At 51.0% G+C, this 18818-nt stretch overlaps 5 protein-coding genes across 5 annotated transcripts; 1 reads left to right on the top strand and 4 right to left on the bottom strand.

The window, feature by feature from the left end:
- Positions 1-223: 223 nt before the first annotated feature.
- Positions 224-1729, bottom strand: erg13 (hydroxymethylglutaryl-CoA synthase; the record flags this gene model as incomplete). The annotated part of the gene is made up of 3 exons (XM_058450308.1): positions 224-1446; positions 1515-1617; positions 1670-1729. 3 exons carry the CDS (start codon positions 1727-1729, stop codon positions 224-226), a joined length of 1386 nt encoding a protein of 461 aa, XP_058309770.1.
- A 1145-nt stretch (positions 1730-2874) lies between these two features.
- Positions 2875-5445, top strand: N7498_003245 (M28 family metallopeptidase; the record flags this gene model as incomplete). The annotated part of the gene is made up of 1 exon (XM_058450307.1): positions 2875-5445. The coding sequence occupies one exon, from the start codon at positions 2875-2877 to the stop codon at positions 5443-5445; it is 2571 nt and encodes an 856-aa protein (XP_058309769.1).
- Positions 5446-6194: 749 nt separating this feature from the next.
- Positions 6195-10551, bottom strand: N7498_003244 (uncharacterized protein; the record flags this gene model as incomplete). The annotated part of the gene is made up of 2 exons (XM_058450306.1): positions 6195-10363; positions 10434-10551. 2 exons carry the CDS (start codon positions 10549-10551, stop codon positions 6195-6197), a joined length of 4287 nt encoding a protein of 1428 aa, XP_058309768.1.
- A 1531-nt stretch (positions 10552-12082) lies between these two features.
- N7498_003243 (uncharacterized protein) lies at positions 12083-13214 on the bottom strand (the record flags this gene model as incomplete). The annotated part of the gene is made up of 3 exons (XM_058450305.1): positions 13053-13214; positions 12819-12952; positions 12083-12712 (listed from the first exon to the last, which is right to left on the bottom strand). The coding sequence occupies exons 1-3, from the start codon at positions 13126-13128 to the stop codon at positions 12083-12085; spliced, it is 840 nt and encodes a 279-aa protein (XP_058309767.1). The 5' UTR covers positions 13129-13214.
- A 3579-nt stretch (positions 13215-16793) lies between these two features.
- On the bottom strand, positions 16794-18379 carry N7498_003242 (cytochrome P450; the record flags this gene model as incomplete). Its single annotated transcript, XM_058450304.1, has 3 exons — positions 16794-18029; positions 18081-18104; positions 18164-18379. The coding sequence occupies 3 exons, from the start codon at positions 18377-18379 to the stop codon at positions 16794-16796; spliced, it is 1476 nt and encodes a 491-aa protein (XP_058309766.1).
- Positions 18380-18818: the final 439 nt, after the last annotated feature.

Genomic DNA, 18818 nt, shown 5'->3' with positions numbered 1-18818 from the left:
CCATTTAATTATTGTAGTAGGATATGGGATCCAGCTATCTTCATCACTCATCTCGCCGAAGCGAAGATCAAAAAAGAAATTAAAAAAAAGAAATATTAGCAAGGACAACCTTGCAATGGTCTATACTTACACCAACGAACAAAAAACGCTTGGGGGAATCTTTTCTGGAACCGCCTAAACAAGGGTCATATCCAACGGCGAAAGAAATGGCAGAAGGGACCGATTAGGCCTTGATCTCGTACTTGCGGCGGAACATGTCGTCAACCTCGGTGAGGTAGTAGGTACCCTTCTGGAGAGTCTCGATGTTACCGGAGGGCTTGAAGTTCTTCTTCAGGTGAGCGTGCTCGCGGAGCTTGCACATGTCATCGTAGGCCTGGGGCGCCAGGACAGTGCGGGAGTCGAGACGGTTCTTCAGGTCGAGCTTCTCAACCATGTTGGAGACGTCGCCGACGATCTTGGCACTGAACATGGAGGCGGCAAGACCGGAGCCGTAGCTGAAGAGAGCGATACGCTTGGGCTCGGAGGGAGAGAAGGTAACGTGGCTCAGCAGACTAGCCAGGCCGGCGTAGACGGTAGCGGTGTACATGTTACCGCACAGGGTCGCGACCTGCAGACCGGGGTTCACGCGCTCGGCGAAACGCTTCTTGGTCAGAGCCATGAAGGTCTTCTCAACGGCCTTGTCGGTGACGGAGGCATCGTAGGGAATGTCGCGCAGCTCGGGGGCGACCTCGGCGAAGGCGGAGTGGGAAGAGTTGTTCAGGTAGTCGTTGTAGAGCATGCGGCCGTAGGACTTCTGGACGAGCTTGCAGGTGGGGGCGTGATACAGGATGTAGTCGAAGCGGTCCAGAGGGGTCTGAGACTCGTCGGTGACGCCGTTGGTGCCGTTGATGCCGTTGTGGTTGGCCTTGAGAACCTTCTCACGGGCATCGTAGGCCTTGTAGCAGGCGTCGACGGCCTCGGTGTAGCAGCGGAGGGAGTGCTGGCCGTCGACAACGGGGTACTCGCTGGTCAGGTCGGGCTTGTAGAAGTCGTAGGCGTGGGTGAGGTAGGAGCCACGGAGACCGGGCTCGAAGACGATGGGGGCGTCGGGGCCGATGAGCATGGCAACACAGCCAGCACCACCGGTGGGACGGGCGGCACCCTTGGCGTACAGAGCAATGTCACCGCAGACAACGACGGCGTCACGGCCGTCCCAGGCGGAGGACTCGACCCAGTTGATGCTGTTGAAGACGGCGTTGGTGCCACCGTAGCAGGCGTTGACGGTGTCAATACCCTCGATGTTGGTGTTGCCGGAAGGAGTGAACAGCTGCATCAGGACGGACTTGACCGACTTGGACTTGTCCAGGAGGGTCTCGGTGCCGACCTCGAGGCGACCGACGGACTTGGGGTCGATGTTGTACTTGTTCATGAGGGAGGAGAGGGTGGTCAGGCACATGGAGTAGATGTCTATGCACAGGCTAGTTAGTATTTGCTGTTCCGTCCCGACTGTCGCTTTTCGGTGCCATTGAACATACCCTCACGGTCATCGCAGAAGCTCATCTTGGTCTGGCCGAGACCGATGGTGTACTTGCCGGCGCTGACGCCATCGTACTTCTCCAGCTCAGCCTGGTCGACGCACTGAAGGAATTGTTAGTTGAAATTGAGCAATGCGAGAGGGAAAAAGACCAACCTGACTGGGGAAGTAGACCTCAATGGCCTTGATGCCGATGTTCTGGGGACGGGCAGACATGGTGGGGGAGGGGTTTAAGAGTATTGGAGGGGTTATAGTAAAGCGTCCAGCACAGCTGAGTAAAGGAAAAAGAGAGAAGAAAGTGAGGGGTCAAAGGAGAGAACTTATAGTGGAGAGAAAGCTCAGGAGAAGATCGCTGGTTGAATTAAAGGGAAAAGGAGGTTGTTGTGTACTCGGATCTACAGTGTACGATCAGTCACCGTGTATTTTTTTTTTTTTTTCACGTTCTGCAAGTGGGGGGGATCGTCTCTGGAGTGCTTCCTTTAAGCCGAACTGGTCTATAATTTAGGTAAATTGCATTCTTCGAATGTGGTACCTCTCGATGGTACCTGGCTACAGAAGCGTGTAGGTCGTAGGTCCTTGGGTATCCAAGTACTCGGGGACTGCTAATGGGCGACTCTACGCAACCGCGGGACAGGCGCGCGGGTGTATCTCCAAGCACACCAAACAGCTCTATCCCCCTCAAGTCCATGTTCACCGACTTCTACCTTCTCAGCGCTACCGTGTAAACCTCAGTCTGTCATCTTATCGATCTGGTATCCACTCTCGTTGAAAGTCACCTATCGGTCTTCTGGAGTGGACCGCACTGATTTCCGTGCAACGAGGGCTTCACTTGTGCCTGTGGCATCATTCCGGATGGGTCCCTCCGTCGAGGAACTCGGTTCCTCACGGCTGGATTTCGTACCTGGCCGAGTACTCTGCCCATATCCATGTCAGATGTCAAGTGGCGACCCGAACTGCGGGTGGGACGCCCCCGTAGATTGGGCACCGGGGAATGATCGGCCTAGGATTGTATACAATTCTTTGCATACTGGCACATTCATATATTCCTCCCGCGATGATACTTCTTTTCATGTCAGATGTCATGCAGGAGAGGCGGACGCATGGTGCGTGGAAGGGAGGCCGTGGGTCGCTGCGCCACGAGAGTCCGGGGAGGGAAAGTCAAGGCAACCTTAAGACATCCCCGACACCTCCGACTCCCCTTATCGACACTCCTTCACCACCCCGTCACCCTCCTCCCCCTCCTTTGCGCGGAAGATCATGTCGGACGCTCGTTTCTTTTCTTAGACAGCAGATCATGATCTTCCAGACCCCTGCATTATTCTCCGCTTGTTACGGCTCCAGGGAGCCCACCTCGTTCCGCCATGGGCGACGATAAGTTCGACTACCAATCTCTCCCCATCCCCTCTTACGAAGAGGCCACTGCCCAGCCTTCCTCCTCTCGCTCCGACCTGGACGATGGCAACGATGCCGAACGCCAGGGTCTGCTCGGTCGCAGCGATGCCGGAAACTACCAACCACCCACGGTCGAATCCGTCCGCGGCAGCCTCGACGACCTCGCCTCCTCCGTATCGGGCTCGGAGCGCGGCTCGACCGATGAATTAAGGAGGGAGTTGGATCAGATGGACGTGGATGACTCTGCACATGGGTCGTCGTCCAGATCTCGCCCCCATTTACGACATCAGTTCTCCAAGCGATTCTCCAGTCTGACACGAACGCTACGACCCCTACAACGATACCTGCCAAGCCTGCCGAGCTTCCGCTTCAACTTCGACCTCAACAATGCTCGGGTGCACATGAAGGATCATGGATGCATCATGTTGCTGCGCCTCTTTGCCCTGATGCTCGTGGTGTCCCTGGTCTATGTCTTCTTTATCGGCGACATCTTCAACCTCAACAATCGTATGGTCATGGGTCAGTCCTACAGCGCCTCGTCGGTCGAGAACTTCGTTCAGGGCCACATCAATGAAACAAATATCGCGGAGAATTTAAGGCGAGTTACCAACTTCCCTCACGTCGCCGGTACCGAGGGCAGTTTCGTACTGGCAGAATGGATCGAGCAGGAATTCCACCGAGCGGGATTCGATGGGGTTCTGCGAGAAGAGTTCCAAGTCTACCTAAACTATCCCCGCGATGATGGACGCAAGGTCGCCATCATTGATCCGCCTCATTTGGCTTGGGAGGCCACACTAGAGGAGAACGACTCCCAGGTCCCGGTGTTCCATGGACACTCCAAGTCCGGAAACGTTACCGGACCTCTGGTCTATGCTAACTTTGGATCCCGCGAAGATTTCCAATTACTCGCCGATAAGGGTATCTCCCTCAACGGCTCGATCGCTCTCGTGCGCTATTACGGCACCGAGCCCGACCGGGCGTTGAAGATTAAAGCCGCCGAGCTGGCTGGAGCGGCGGGTTGCATCATTTACTCCGATCCACAACAGGACGGTTTTGTACAGGGACCGGCGTATCCGAAGGGACGTTTCATGCCCTCGGATGGTGTACAGCGGGGCGGTGTTAGCCTCATGTCTCACGTCGTTGGAGACGTACTTTCCCCCGGTTTCGCATCCACCCCGGGGGAGAAGAAGAGACTATCTCCAGAAGACAGCCCTGGATTGACCAAGATACCCAGTCTTCCGATCGCCTGGCGCGATGCGCAGCGACTTCTCCAGTCCCTCGAGGGACACGGGTCTAAAGTTCCCCAGGAATGGGTTGGTGGTGTGCCCAAGGTTCAAGCTTGGTGGACAGGAGATCAAAATTCGCCAGTCATTCACTTGATGAATCTGCAGGACGAAGTCGAACGACAACCCATTTACAATATCCATGGAACGATTATTGGGCTTGAGGAGCGTGACAAGAAGATCATTGTTGGAAATCATCGCGACTCATGGTGCTTGGGAAGTGTTGACCCCGGCAGTGGTACTGCAGTCTTCTTGGAGGTGGTGCGTGCCTTTGGTGAACTGCTCAACTACGGATGGCGACCACTCCGCACCATCGAGTTCGTCAGCTGGGACGGAGAAGAGTACAACCTCATCGGCTCGACTGAGCACGTTGAAAAGGAGGTTGACAACCTTCGCAACAATGCATACGCTTACCTGAACGTGGACGTTGGCGTGTCGGGCTCCGAGTTCCGTGCGGCAGGATCGCCTGTCTTCGAGCGCTCGGTGCATCAGATCTTGGGTCGCCTCTCTGATCCCTATGCCAACAAGACGTTGAAAGAAATCTGGGATAATAAAGGCATGAAGCTTGATCCACTCGGCGCCGGTAGTGACTACGTCGCATTTCAGGATATTGCGGGTACCTCAAGCATTGATTTCGGGTTTGAGGGCGGTGCATACCCCTACCACAGCTGCTACGAATCCTATGACTGGATGGAGAAGTTTGGTGACCCGGGCTTCCGGTATCACAAACTTCTCGCTGAATTCTGGGCCTTGCTTTTGCTGGACGTTTCCGAGAACCCCATGCTGCCCTTTGACATGGAAGCCTACGCCAGGTACATCACGGGCTGGGTGAAAGACTTGGATGAATTTGCAAAGAAGAAGGGCGCCCAGGTTGATATGCAACTGATGTTCAACGCCGCGGCCGAACTCGAGGCCGATGCTGCCCGGTTCCAACAGTGGAATCAGATCTGGCACGACAGTGTTTGGGGCTCTGGCGGGTACGAAAGCAACGTCATGGCGATTCAACGAGTCAACCACAACGTCCGCATGGCCAGTTTTGATACCCACTTACTGGATCTGGAAGAAGGTGGCGGGATTCCGAACCGCACCCAGTTCCGCCACGTCGTCTACGGACCCGAGCTGTGGTCCGGCTACGATGCTTCCATTTTCCCGGCCATTCGCGACAGCATCAACGCGGGCGACTGGAACCTTGCCCAACATTGGATCAACCGGGTTGCCAACATCATCCACACTGCCAGCAACAAGCTCATCAACTAACTGTATTCTACGTCTTCCTGTATCCAACAACCCCCTCACTCTCGTCATTGCATACCCCATACGCTTTTGCCTTTGCGGCATTACTTTTCCTATCTATATTGATCACTGTACAGTCCGGGTCTGGCTGGATCTTTCACATCTTTCACATCCTTCACATCTATATCTCTTACCTGCATATTGAGAATCTTCAGTCTGTTTGGCTCATATACCACGTTTCTTTGTTTCTTGTGGTGGCTTCGCAGCGAAATACCAGATTTCTTGCTATCAATACTGCATTCAAACGGATTCTACCATGAACATAAATAGTTTCTCGGCTACAGCATACTCAGCCCGTATTATAAATTGCCCTAATCCCCATCTGGCGTGTAAAAGAAGAACAGGAGGAGGAGTTCTGCAGGCGACATGGCGATAACTGGACCGGGGAAACCACCAGCCTCGGGAATAAACTGCGGGGTACGGTAGACGAAGTCGAGAGCAATGCCTTCCGGTTGGACTCTGTAATGCGACCCTCGGCTTTCCAGAGGAATACGAGATTTAGGTCAAAAAAGGGGAGGTCTGGGCCCTTCGGCCGAGTACTATAAATAGAGTTTTGGGGAGATTTGTATACCGGCGGGCATCAGATTATCGTACAAAGGATATAAATTAGAAGATATTAATTATAGGTACAGTTCGCTCAAAGACCGCAATAAACAGAATGAACAAAAATAGAAACAAGAACCAAGGATATTCGTGGCTGATACAATAAATCATCAAACAGAGCAGGTTATAGCACCTTCTGAAAATAGTGTGTGGGCGTTAGTGGTCGTCGAAATGATAGTCTTGACGACCTCGATCGAGGTAGAGGTTTCTTGAGACGTGATGGTGACAGGGGAGTTGGTTCGCGTAATCGTCTTGATTGCTCGAGAAGTTATGACTGGCAGCGCTGATGTGACCTCCACAGTGAATGTTGTCGTGACCACGGTCGTTGATGGCGTTGGGTGAACGGTTGACTTGAACGTAAAGGTAGTGAGACTCGTTGATACCACGGTTGATCCATTCAAAGTGGTGAATGATGTCTTGGTCGGGAATACCGTGACTGTTTGGGTTAATGGTTTCCGAGTGGATTTTGTGTGAACTATGGACGAAGTGCTTGTGAATGTGACATAACTTGTGCCGTTCGTGATTGTGGAGGTGAAAGTCTTGGTGGAAACTGAGGTGACGGTAGAAGTTATAGTCTTGGGCTTGACTGTTCTTATCTTCGTGACCATGTCTGCCGTATAGGCGGTGGCTGGTGAGATGATTCTCGTTGAGGTGGTCACGTAGTTAGTCACCGTTGAAGTACTGGTCACAGTGGAAGAAGCAGTATAGGACATGGGCGCAAGAAGACCCCGCTTGGCTTTTGATACTGGGATACACCTGAGGGTTGTCGTTACGTTCTTTGTGGCCGTCTCAGTGGAAGTCAAGCTCGATGTGATGGTGGTTGGCTTGATCGATTTCGTCGTAGTTGCTCCAAGTGTAGTTGTTAATGTGAAGGTACTCCTCGATGTCCTTGGACTGAAGGTCTTGACATTGGTCGTTGTAACGGTCTGAGCTGAGGTGACGAGGGATGGCGAAGCAGTGATAGTTTCGGTTATTGAGAGTGTACTGTGTACAATCTTGGTGAAATTCTTGCCAGTAACTGTGTTGACGACAGTAGATGTGGCCTCGCCAGTCTCTGTCTTTATGAACGAAGCAGGCACTTCAGTGCGAAGGTGAATCAGTGAGATGATATCAGTGCCCAGTCCAATGTCAATGTTAATGATTGAGGTTCTTGTATAAGTCACGGCCGGCTCGGTGGTTATAATGGTGGCCGAAGTCATTGTTACACGTGTTGTTGTCTCGGTCACGGCATCTGGTGTCACATCAACAGTTGTAGTCATCTCTGACCCAGAAATTGAGCCAGAAACTGTCTCTGTAACGCAGGAAGTTGCATCATCAGTGACTACAACGATGGTAGAAAGGGTTGTAATTGATGTGGAGGGTCCCGAGCCATTTCCCGAGTTTGAGCCAGAGGCTGATCCATCACCGGTGCTGGTGCCAGGGACAAATCCCGAGGCAGTATCAGAAGACCCTGAGCCTGAGCTTGAGGTTATACCGGACGTGTCCCCGGAGGAATCTGGACTGGAATCGTTTCCAGAAGAAGCAGTACTAGACGAGACAGTACTAGGCGAAGCAGTCCCAGACGAAGTAGTATGAGACGAAGCGGTATGAGACGGAGCAGCACTAGGCGAAGCAGGAGGAGATGAAGTAGTATGAGAGGAGGTCGTATGAGACGAGATAGGAGGTGGATGAGATGAAGTCGTATGAGACGAATGGGACGAAGTAGTATGGGACGAAGCAGTATGAGACGGAGCAGCACTAGGCGAAGCAGAAGTAGACGTAATAGTATGAGAGGAAGTCGTATGAGACGAAGTTGTGTGAGACGAAATAGGAGGCGAATGAGACGAAGTTGTGTGAGACAAAGTTGTGTAAGACGAAGTTGTGTGAGACGAGATAGGAGGTGAATGAGACGAAGTAGTATGAGATAGAGCAGCATTAGGCAAAGCAGGAGGAGATGAAGTAGTATGAGACGAAGTCGTATGAGAGGAAGTCGTATAAGGCGAAGCAGTATAAGATAGAGCAGCACTAGGCGAAGCAGTACTAGGCGAAGTAGTAGTAGTACAAGGAGTAGTATGAGACGAAGTAGTATGAGACGAGATAGGAGGCGGATGAGATGAAGTCGTATGAGACGAAGCAGCACTAGGCGAAGCAGGAGGAGACGAAGTAGTATGAGAGGAAGTCATATAAGAGGAAGTCGTATGAGAGGAAGTCGTGTGAGAGGAAGTCGTGTGAGACGAGATAGGAGGCGGATGAGACGAAGTTGTATGAGACGAAGTTGTATGAGACGAAGTTGTATGAGACGAAGTAGTATGAGACGAAGTAGTATGAGACGAAGTCGTATGAGAGGAAGTAGTATGAGACGAAGTCGTATGAGACGAAGTAGTATGAGGCGACGCAGTATGAGGTAGAGCAGCACTAGGCGAAGTAGTAGTAGTACAAGGAGTAGTATGAGACGAAGTAGTATAAGACGAAGTAGTATGAGACGAGATAGGAGGTGGATGAGATGAAGTCGTATGAGACGAAGTCGTGTGAGACGAGATAGGAGGCGGATGAGACGAGATAGGAGGCGGATGAGACGAGATAGGAGGCGGATGAGACGAGATAGGAGGCGGATGAGACGAGATAGGAGGCGGATGAGACGAAGTAGTATGAGAAGAAGCAGTATGAGACGGAGCAGCACTAGGCGAAGCAGAAGAAGACGAAGTAGTATGAGATAGAGCAGCACTAGGCAAAGCAGGAGGAGATAAAGTCGTATGAGACGAAGTCGTGTGAGACGAGATAGGAGGCGGATGAGACGAAGTAGTATAAGACGAAGCAGTATGAGACGAAGCAGCACTAGGCGAAGCAGGAGACGAAGTAGTAGACGAAGCAGTATGAGACGAAGTCGTATGAGACGAGATAGGAGGCGGATGAGACGAAGTCGTATGAGAGGAAGTCGTATAAGAGGAAGTCGTATGAGACGAAGCAGTATGAGACGGAGCAGCACTAGGTGAAGCAGGAGACGAAGTAGTATGAGACGGAGCAGCACTAGGCGAAGCAGGAGGAGACGAAGGAGTAGACGAAGCAGTAGACGAAGCAGTATGAGACGGAGCAGCACTGGGCAAAGTAGTACAAGGCGAAGTAGTACCAGATGGCCCAGAATCATTGCCCGACGAGCCAGAGGAGCCAGAACCATTGGAATCAGAACCATTTCCCGAGGACCCTGAGCCTCCAGAAGCTGCAGATCCTGAGCCATTACCGGAAATATGTCCAGGGGATCCAGATCCATCACCCCCGGAAGACCCCGAAGAACCGCCTCCTGAAGACCAAGACTGAGACCCAGCTCCGGATCCCTCTCCTGAAAATGAGTAGGGACCAACAACATCGGCGCTATCAATAGCTGCAAGGGTACAGGGATCGACCCAGTTAGTATCATATCTCGCCAATTCCGTTTGCCAGAAGTGCCCTATTAAGCGCCCTCCTGACAAAACCGCGCCAACGCTGTAGGAGGACATGTCTGAGGGCTCTAGCTGGTTGATGTAGTCAGCTCTGGCAGCCTTGTTGTTTGAATAAGCTCCGGGGCCGGTGTTGGCATATTCCGCGTAGAAGTTGTTCTTATCCTGTGATGTGCTGTCGACATGCACACCGGAAGGTGCAATTAAACCTCCCAGCACAGAATTGCGGTATACGATGACAGAGCCTTTGCCAGAAGCACCGGCCAGATAAACATTGCTGGTGCTTCCTCTCGCCTCTTGGTATATTGATGATCGATCGAAGACAATGGTCGATTTCTGTAGCTTGCCTTTGGATGTGATGCCATTGGCTTTGGCGATCACTACCGAGTCCTCAGTGGGGACAATATCTGTGTCGAAAACGTAGAGATTGCCTTCGCCGGCAATCATTGTGTCGGATGCTTCGATATAGCTATTCGCAATCAAGCCGATGCCAGCATTGTTTGTGATCGCCCTTGTACCGGAGATGAATTGGCAGTGATAGAATCCAATTTTGTGTCCTTTGAGCGATACCGCTTCGCTGGAGGATGATGTATCAATGAAGTTGATGTTTTTGACAGTGATCCCGTCAACATCGGCTGATAGTGTGAGAGCCGTTCCATCGTTCGAGACAACGACCTTATTTTGCGTGTAGTCGTTTTCATCGTTGGTTTGACCGAGGACTGCGACGGACGGTGTTGCAGATACTATGACAGGTGGATACGTTCCTGGCAGAACTGTGATTGTCGGGATGTTGTTTTCCTGGGCATAGGATATCGCATCGCCGATTGCCGTATATTGACCACTGTTATCGGTTGCGACTGTTACAGCTGTAGATTTTGAAACATCAGTCCAAGTTCTTGATTCACAAACGTATGCCTTTGAATAAAAAGAGCTTACCGGGGGCAGTAGGTGAGATTCCTCTCGCTGTGATATAGGCTGTGCTTGAGCAAGTGCCATTAGATTGATCTACGGCAGCTGCTAGCCCAACCAGGCCTAATAATAGTGAGAAGAGCATCATCAGTTACCTGCAAAAGCAAGATGAAGCATAAGTTGAGCTTCGATAAACTTGTCCAAGATATCTCGGAATAGAGTTAGGTCAAGAATGGACGTGGTCTTCAGGTGGTTACAACATTCCAGGCCCGAGCTTTCGTTCTTTTCCGTTTATTTATCGAAGTCAATTCCCGATATGGATGGACACGAACATCTCCGAGAGAAGCGTGAACTGTAATCACGGAGTGTTAGCAACTGCTATTATTTGGCACTAGCATTTTTTAGCTGACTGATAACTTTCAAGATACAAACATCCCTAACTCTAAACAAACTTCCATTCCAGGATGAAGATTTACTAATTCCAAGTCCACCGTATCGAGATCCGGGTGTCAAAGTAATTCCGCCTAAATCAAAAACATGACGGAAAACGAAACGGTTGGAGAACCCTGAGGCTCACCTGTAATGGGAAAGCTCTAATAAATCCATCTCAAGACCGATCGTAACGACGCAGCACACCACGCCCCTGCATAGTGGGCCCGTGCCAGACATGGCACACCGGCCAATCGCAGAGCAAATACTGCATTTTTGGACCACGAACCCAGGAATAACCAAGCGAGTTCGAAACCTACACCAGAGGCTGCCATCCAATTGCGGAGCGGCAGTGAGCAGCCAGCATCTTATCCACCTTTATCAACTTGTATCGGAGTAATGGTTTTTGTGACATGCCAACCACGTCAAAGTGGGACTCACGGCCCAACAATGCGAAGGACCCTGAAATTAGCGTTTTCCAATTTAGGCAATTTTGCGTATTGGGAGCATAGCATAGGTAGCATGACATGACCCGTCAAACGCTGACCTGACAGTCGTTGCTCGGCAGCAATTGTGGATGGAGACATAGAACCACCGCACCGACCATGCAATTATTAAGTAGATTTAAGTCTATGTACTTTGCTCTACCTTAAAATTAATGTATATTTTGGTCCTTAAAAATTAGGAATTTAGTTAGACTTTGGAAGAGCGATTGAGACTGTAAAGAGCCATTCCCCCCTGGCGCCTGAACACCAAGTGGACGGGTGACAGACTTTCAGGTATGTACCTTGACGGATTTAATCTCCGATATCTCGTTGTACAAATGGGCGGGGGACAGACAGACTTTCAGGTATGTACCTTGACGGATTTAATTTCCGTTATCTCGTTGTACAGTTGGCCGGTGACGTGTTTTAGTTGGCAAATGTGCAGATATTCAGGGATTGCATCGCTGAATTGACGCTTTCCCCTGAAATATATCGTTGCAATTACGGTTCTTCCCGAGGTGCCCCGGAGAGTGAACCCCGGGAAAATCATTCGAAGTTCAATTTTCTCTGGCTTGTAGAAGCTAGCCAAACTTGGGACACGTTAAAGCTTTGAAATATATTCATATCTTGCGCAGAAGTCAAGAAAATCTTTGTAAAATCACACCACAGCCCGCCCATTTTATCTCAACCTACTCTACAGAATCATTCATGTTCAATCATAATCATCAGGGTCATAACCTTCCCACCCGGGACCACCATATGTCATCGAGACACAGGAGGATATCCTGCGTCTAAATGCTCGAACCCGGTCTCCGGCGACCACATATACCTCGACCAATCCTCCACATGAAAGACCTCCTCCGTAATTCCCTCCGTAATATCAACCTCCATATCCTCCAAGTACCGCAGCGCTCCATCATCGAGAGTCAGCGAGGGGTCCAACGGGAAGTCGAACGGGTTCACGCTCTCGAGAGGACTGATCAGTGGCGCGTTCTGTACCAGCGATGCTCCAGACAAAGTGGAAGGTAGAAGGTTGTAGGCGGGATCAAACATATCGCTGGATAGCACGGGATCCAGCGCGAGATTGTCCGCCGAACGCGAGAGCCCGCCGGACCCAGCACGACTGTTACTTCCGGACACGGGACCACTCATAGCGGACTGCGTCCGACCACTCGACTCATTGCCCGACCCCTCCGACCCCGACCAGGGTCCCGTGCTGGCAGAATCACGACGAGAGTTCGCGCGGACGGAGGTGTGCGACGCCGACGACCCGGAGCGAGACACACGAGCCGACGAGGAACCGCGCGAGTTTTTTCCACTCGGACGAGGCGCGATGGGTTGGAAGCCGTTGGGATTGTGATGGCGCGGATAGAGTCTGCCGTGCGTTGCTTTCTAAGAACCACGAAACATCAGCACCATACCGTCTGCATCTCTTCTCGTCTGGCCGAAGATCTGCCTTCCGGGTGCTGGAAACGGCTGTGTGGCGTGTTTGCGTTACTTTTGAAGGATGTTTGAGCTCTGCCTCGCGCTTTTGCCGCGCGTGTTCGGTCGGCGCCGAGCACGGCGTAGAATGACAGATCGAGCATGTCGCGAAGGGTCGCCCCTTGCGCTTGATGCGAATCAACGGTCGATCTACTGAGTGTTCGGGTGGTTAACTAGTGCGTTTGTGCGAGTCACGGCCTCGAGATATAGAAAAAGCTTATCGTGGAAAGGAGTTGGTCCTTGCACTTACCATGATGTTTGCAGCTGCTCACACGGTGGCCCCGTATGCAAGCTTCACAAGCCCACTTTTGACCGTCGATGAGCATCCCTCGATGAGATGAAAGGAAGGTGTAAAGGCAGGGTAGGGCCTTCCAGATTTTATACCTTTCCCGAAACCATTGATCGACCAGACCCGCATTTACGGAATACCCCAGTACCTCAGGTAGGACTGAGGGGCCATCCAGGGAGGGGTGGGGGAAGCTATGACATACGATGACACAAAAAATTCCTTTGGATGTACCCTAGCTACTCCAAGTGGGATTACCGACAACTGCTGAAATAGGAATGGGCGCGTTTTGCTGTGTCGAAGGACTTGCAGCCTCGTCGTGATTTGGCGTCACAGCCACAGGATCGCCTGACAGTGGGACTGACATATGCTTTTTCGGAGGGTTCTGTACCTCTGGGTAGCCTTTTTTATTTATTATTTTTTAATTAGTATTTGTTTCAGTTTTTGCATGTAGCGTGGGGAGCTCGGGCCAGGGGCAAAATCTCGGTGTCTATGGCGGCCGTAGTATAGATGCGGTACTTTTTCTTTTTTCTTTTTTATCGCGCACAGCGGGTCCCAGGTGCACGGAGCAGGTCTCGCAAGAACCCCAGTGGAATCGTGGTTGTAGCCGGGAGAAGAAAAACAGCAGGAAATGAGCCTACGCTCTAGAAAGGCCTTTGCGGGACGTGGAAAATTTGGTCATGGTTACAACGTGAGGGATTTTCGAGAGGCCTCGGCTGGAGATTTGCACCTTGGATGCCTCCACTGCAATAATGAAACCGAACGGGATTGACCCCAAGGAAACAACTCCCAGGCACCGGTGTGCGGTCACTTCCCCCGGGCTGCCAGATCGGTGCAAGATCTTAGCTACAAATCCCTCATAATTATCTGTAGCCCAGTACTTCGCTTCGGGACTGCTGAGTTGGTCCGGGAACACTCCCCCGGTAGCCCTAGCCAATACCTCATTCGTCATTTGATCGCGAAACTGCCGCTCGGTTCGCGATGGGACTGGTGAGTCGTGCACGTCGTGCACGGTGTTGACGCATGAGATTATCTCAAGCTAGCAGGGCCGACGCTTGGCAAGATCAAACCGTAGATGGAGGTGGCTGTGTCGTGGGTTCGCTTGGTGGCGTTGCACTGGGTTTTCGGATTTTCTTGATACGCGCAGTTGCCTAGAGTTCGTTGCACGAGTTTCCGATCCACATTTTGCTTCACATGAAACCATGTCATTGATCCCCTAGGAACCCTAATCCTCCCAAAAATCAGCTTCGTCCCTAGTTTTGCCAGGAACACAAGACCCCGGGAGCCAAACCACGAGGTTCAGGAAAATTAAGCTCCGTCGAGAAACGGATGGCCCGACCTGCCGTTCTGCCACTCAGCCGATGCCCACAGCCGTTGGCCACCTATCGCGTGGCAGGTAATTAACTATGCGTGATTTTGTACACCTGAGGCATTTTTCTGTTCCAATTGTTCCCTTTGATAATGGAACACTCCCTCACCGTTCCTCTAGGTACCAGAGATGCTGCTGCCTCCCCAAGTCGATTTCCATTCGCGGATCACCAGCTGAACGGCGGTTGATGAGTTGGAAGGGCTCCGGAGATTTTTTCTTTTTCCCGCATTAGCCTGGAGTAGACACATCACTCCAACGAATCTGTTAGTAGTTCCCGCGGGCCCCAAAGGACCACGGAGAATATTTTTCTTCCGTCAAAATAGGTGCCTCGTACCGGGACACTCTTTAGCCATCCGAGAGCACACAGAAAATTTCGCGCTCGTGAAGACCGTCTCCATATTCCACTCACAATTCCTTTCCAGGCCCGTTTCTAGCCGGTGGAGCGGAATCACGTCGTTATATCCTTAAAAGCTACCTGGCCTCCATCGTGGCTCGAGAGCGATATGAATTCGACCTGAACAACGTCGACTCGTCTAGGTGTATCTTGTCGCGTGGGAAACAAACGAGCTATTTGAAAGGCAATTAAATGGATTGTTGGTCTCGGTTGATCGAGCAAAAGGTAACCCTTTGAACAGCGGTGCAAACAAGCATATTTATACTTCGTTGGGCACTGATAAATGTGCCCGGGGCCCCTGACATGGTGATGCACTAGGCAGTCCTAGCGGTCTATTTTTGTTCGTGGAGTTATATTGCTCAATGCTACGTGATACGTCTGCTTTCAGCCCCAACCTCCCCGATGTATGGTTTTGAAAATTCACGCTTGACGGCAAAATGAAGGACCCCAGACTCGATCGTTGTCTATTCGACAAAAGTCTTGTTCTCTGCTCAAACTGCATGAGATGTTATCTCATGCTGTCCAATTGGAAGTTGCCAGCGATGCACTGGCCAATATTCTGCTCCACCTTGACTACCGTTTCTTCATTGGCCGTGGAAGCAGACGCCGATGCCACAGGATCCCGAGTTTTGGCCGCTAACTCCCCGCAAACTTGAAGATCTGTGAAGGATAAGTATGATCCGCTGCTCTATATTGGTCCTGCGACGGCGGGATGGTTACGACCAAGGCCCGAGGTGTTTGAAAATCTTCATGTGTCCGGGCATTCCGACCCCCAGGATGGGAAATGTGAGAGGCTCGCCGCTCCCCAATTTGGTGACGTAACGGCGACAGCGATATCTACTTCAAATTGATCGGAGAATACAAATGAGTTGAACCATGGCGAGAGACCTGGTGCCTCTGGGATGGGTTTGTGGATTACTGAGCTTGCCAGCGTCATTTTGTCCTAGACCGTGTTTTATGACACAATTCTGGTGTTTATTCAGCGACCTTGCATCTTGCACCTAGATAGACCATTTGTTTATTTACCCCAAATCCATCTAGAGTCATGGAAACAGGAGTCATATATCATGACAGCGCACTTTTACAGCTGACTCCTACCACTCGGCCCTAGAGCACAATTTGAATCTCACCTTCTGTATTTCTGATTCGCATAGCACTCCATCTCGCAAACTGTCTTCCACGACTCCACATTCACTTCACTGCAGGTTTGTTGAACAGCGCCTAGAAGCTTGACAAAATCCCGATCGATCAGGTGAACGGGGTGTAGTCGGCCTAGCGGCTTGTGAAGATATGCCAGCGAATGAATTCCATGTATCTAGTCGTCCACGTCATCAATTATCATTCCAGTAACATATGTAGAAAGTGAAATCACACATGGGGTTGCCCTTGTGACCCCCTCGATGTGGATGGCTGGGTAGCAAGAAAGAGAGCGTGCCCCTTGACTTGTTCATGCTCGGGCCACCCAGCCCTATGCACGAGAACCTGGTTCTCTGTGGTCCAGGAAATGCTGATTGGCACGTCGAAATGAGTGTCAATAAGGCACTGTAGAGTAATGAAAACACAAAACGATGTGATGAGCGATGGATATCATTGGCGAGGAAGTTTATACAGAGCCGTGTGTAAATTTACCGATGGCCGGGGCCGATAAAATGACTGCTTGTTAATCTTACCTGGATTTGCGTTCAAGAAAGTCTAGGCTACTCAATTTTGGGAATACTTCCAAGAAAAAAAAAAAGGGTTGTCATCTTGTCGCAGGAATGCGCATCATAATCGATGCAAGCCAAACACGACTGTGTAACCAACCCGACCTCTTTCGTCTATTTTCACAAACGGCCTGATCATCATTCCAGACCGACATTCCCCCCCCCAAAGCTTGGAAATAGTAGCCATGGAATCCCGAGAAAAGACTATCATGCATCAAACACTCGAAGTTCAGCCAAAATCAAGACATGGCCGTCTCCGCGGGTGATTCCAGCCATTGCTTCGTTTCTGGATCCAGTAGTCTCTCAGCCTCTTGCCATTCCTTAATCACCATATCTGCACGTGCCTGTGACCTTGGCGTAATCCTCGCAGGGAACTCCTCAGGCATACAGACAAACCCTTGAGTCAAGCGATCGGGGTCCGGCAAGATAGGTCTACCCTTCTCATCCAAAGCAGGTTCGATCTTGAAAGCCCACAGGATACGCGACATGCCGAGAAACAGACTCCGTTCGGCAACATGGATACCCTGGCAAATCCGACGACCTGCTCCAAACGTAAACGTATCTCGCTTCGATGGGTCCGGGTTTGCCGCTGCATCGCTAAGGCTTTGATAGTCGTCACGATACCGATCGGGGTCGAATGTACGTGGATTCGGGTGTCGATTGGGATCCATTCCGATACCCCACACGTTGTTCACGACTCCGGCCCCCTTTGGAATGAGGTAGCCATTGTACACATCATCTTGGGTCACAGCATGAGGCACCGCGCCGAGAGTGGTGGTCGGCATCCAGCGAAGTGTTTCTTTCATGCAGCCGCGAATGTACTGCAGCTTGGATAGGTCGTCCATCTCGGGCAGCCGATCGGGGCCGATGACCTTGTCAATCTCATCCTGCGCTTTGCGTTGGGTTTCAGGGAATAGGACCATGGCCTGCACGAATGCGTACAAGGTGCTCGATGTGGTGTCAGACCCGGCTTCAAGCAATGTTCCGGCCATGTAGGCTGCCTGATCGTCACTAAATCCATCTTCCTTTTGTGCCTCGTACATTCCAGCACAGAAGCACGGTTTGATTGTATTCTGTTGTGTTTCTTCCTTGGCACGCATCCAGTGTGATAAATACAGAGCTTTTTCATGCTTGTGAAGCTCTTTTGCCTTTCGTTGGAGTGGGAGGAGGAATTCGGGTAGATTCCGGAGCCAGGGGAAGAAGTCAATGAGAGCCGCCGTTCCAGTCTGGTTTATGACTGCGAATTCGGAGAAGCCTTCGAAGAGCTGTATCATCTTTGGGTCCTCGTATGTTGGTGTGCGCCATCCGTATACCATCGTCGTGGTAAGTGCGTTTGAGTATCGGCGAATGTGCTGCAGGAAATTGTCTGGCTGTTTGAGAAATTGGTAGAGCATTTGCTTGTTCTCGAGCATTTGATAAGCGACATATTTCCTCGAGGTGGTTACGTTCAATAAGCCGTGGACCATTTTGCGGAACTGATTTCCCTTTTAGTGAATGGAGATTTGAAATCCTGCTTCAATACTTACCCCACGCCACTTTGGCCCATACTCCTGTATTGAATTTAGCACCTGCGTTATGAGCGCAAAGCTTTCGAGTTGTGACTACATACCATCATCAAAAATCTGAGACCTCCGCTGCACAAAGTTTGACCAATGTACATCTCCTGCCGGTGCGAATAAATGCCACTTCGTCTGTCTAGTAATTCCTTCACGGCCTCATCACTCGACAGGACGATGAGGCACTTTGTACCCAGCATCAAGCTGTAGACAGGACCGTATTCACGAGCCCACCTTTCGAATTGAAGATGTGGGTCTCGAGAAGGCATCTGTAGTGTTTCTATCTTAACATAAGATACGTTGTGCTAAAGACCGTGAAAACAGACCTGGTGAATATTCCCTAGGATGGGTAGAGTCGGTGGGCCAGGAGGGTACTTCTTGGGCCGGCGTCCTATCATCAACACACGAGATAGGATCACAACCGCTATGACAGCGCCGATAATAGGTGTTACGGCTAGCATTTCGACTTCCTCAAATATCGTAATTCAAAAGATAGATCATTGATTTGATTGAACTGGATAAAAGTACGACCATTTTATATGTAATGATCTCAGATTAAGCTTTCCTTTTACCCCATACCTCCGCAATTTGGGCCTCCATTCTTAGACTATTCAACACAAGATATAGCTAGTTACGTCGAATGTCGGACCTGAGTGGGGGAAATGCTCAGTCGCGGTTGCGGAGGCGGGGTACGGATGTGGGGTGCGG

Source organism: Penicillium cinerascens (genome assembly GCF_028974065.1).
Source record: "Penicillium cinerascens strain IBT 15544 chromosome Unknown contig_24_segment0_segment0, whole genome shotgun sequence".
In the NCBI taxonomy this organism is placed as follows: domain Eukaryota; kingdom Fungi; phylum Ascomycota; class Eurotiomycetes; order Eurotiales; family Aspergillaceae; genus Penicillium; species Penicillium cinerascens.
This window is presented reverse-complemented; position numbering and strand designations above follow the sequence as displayed.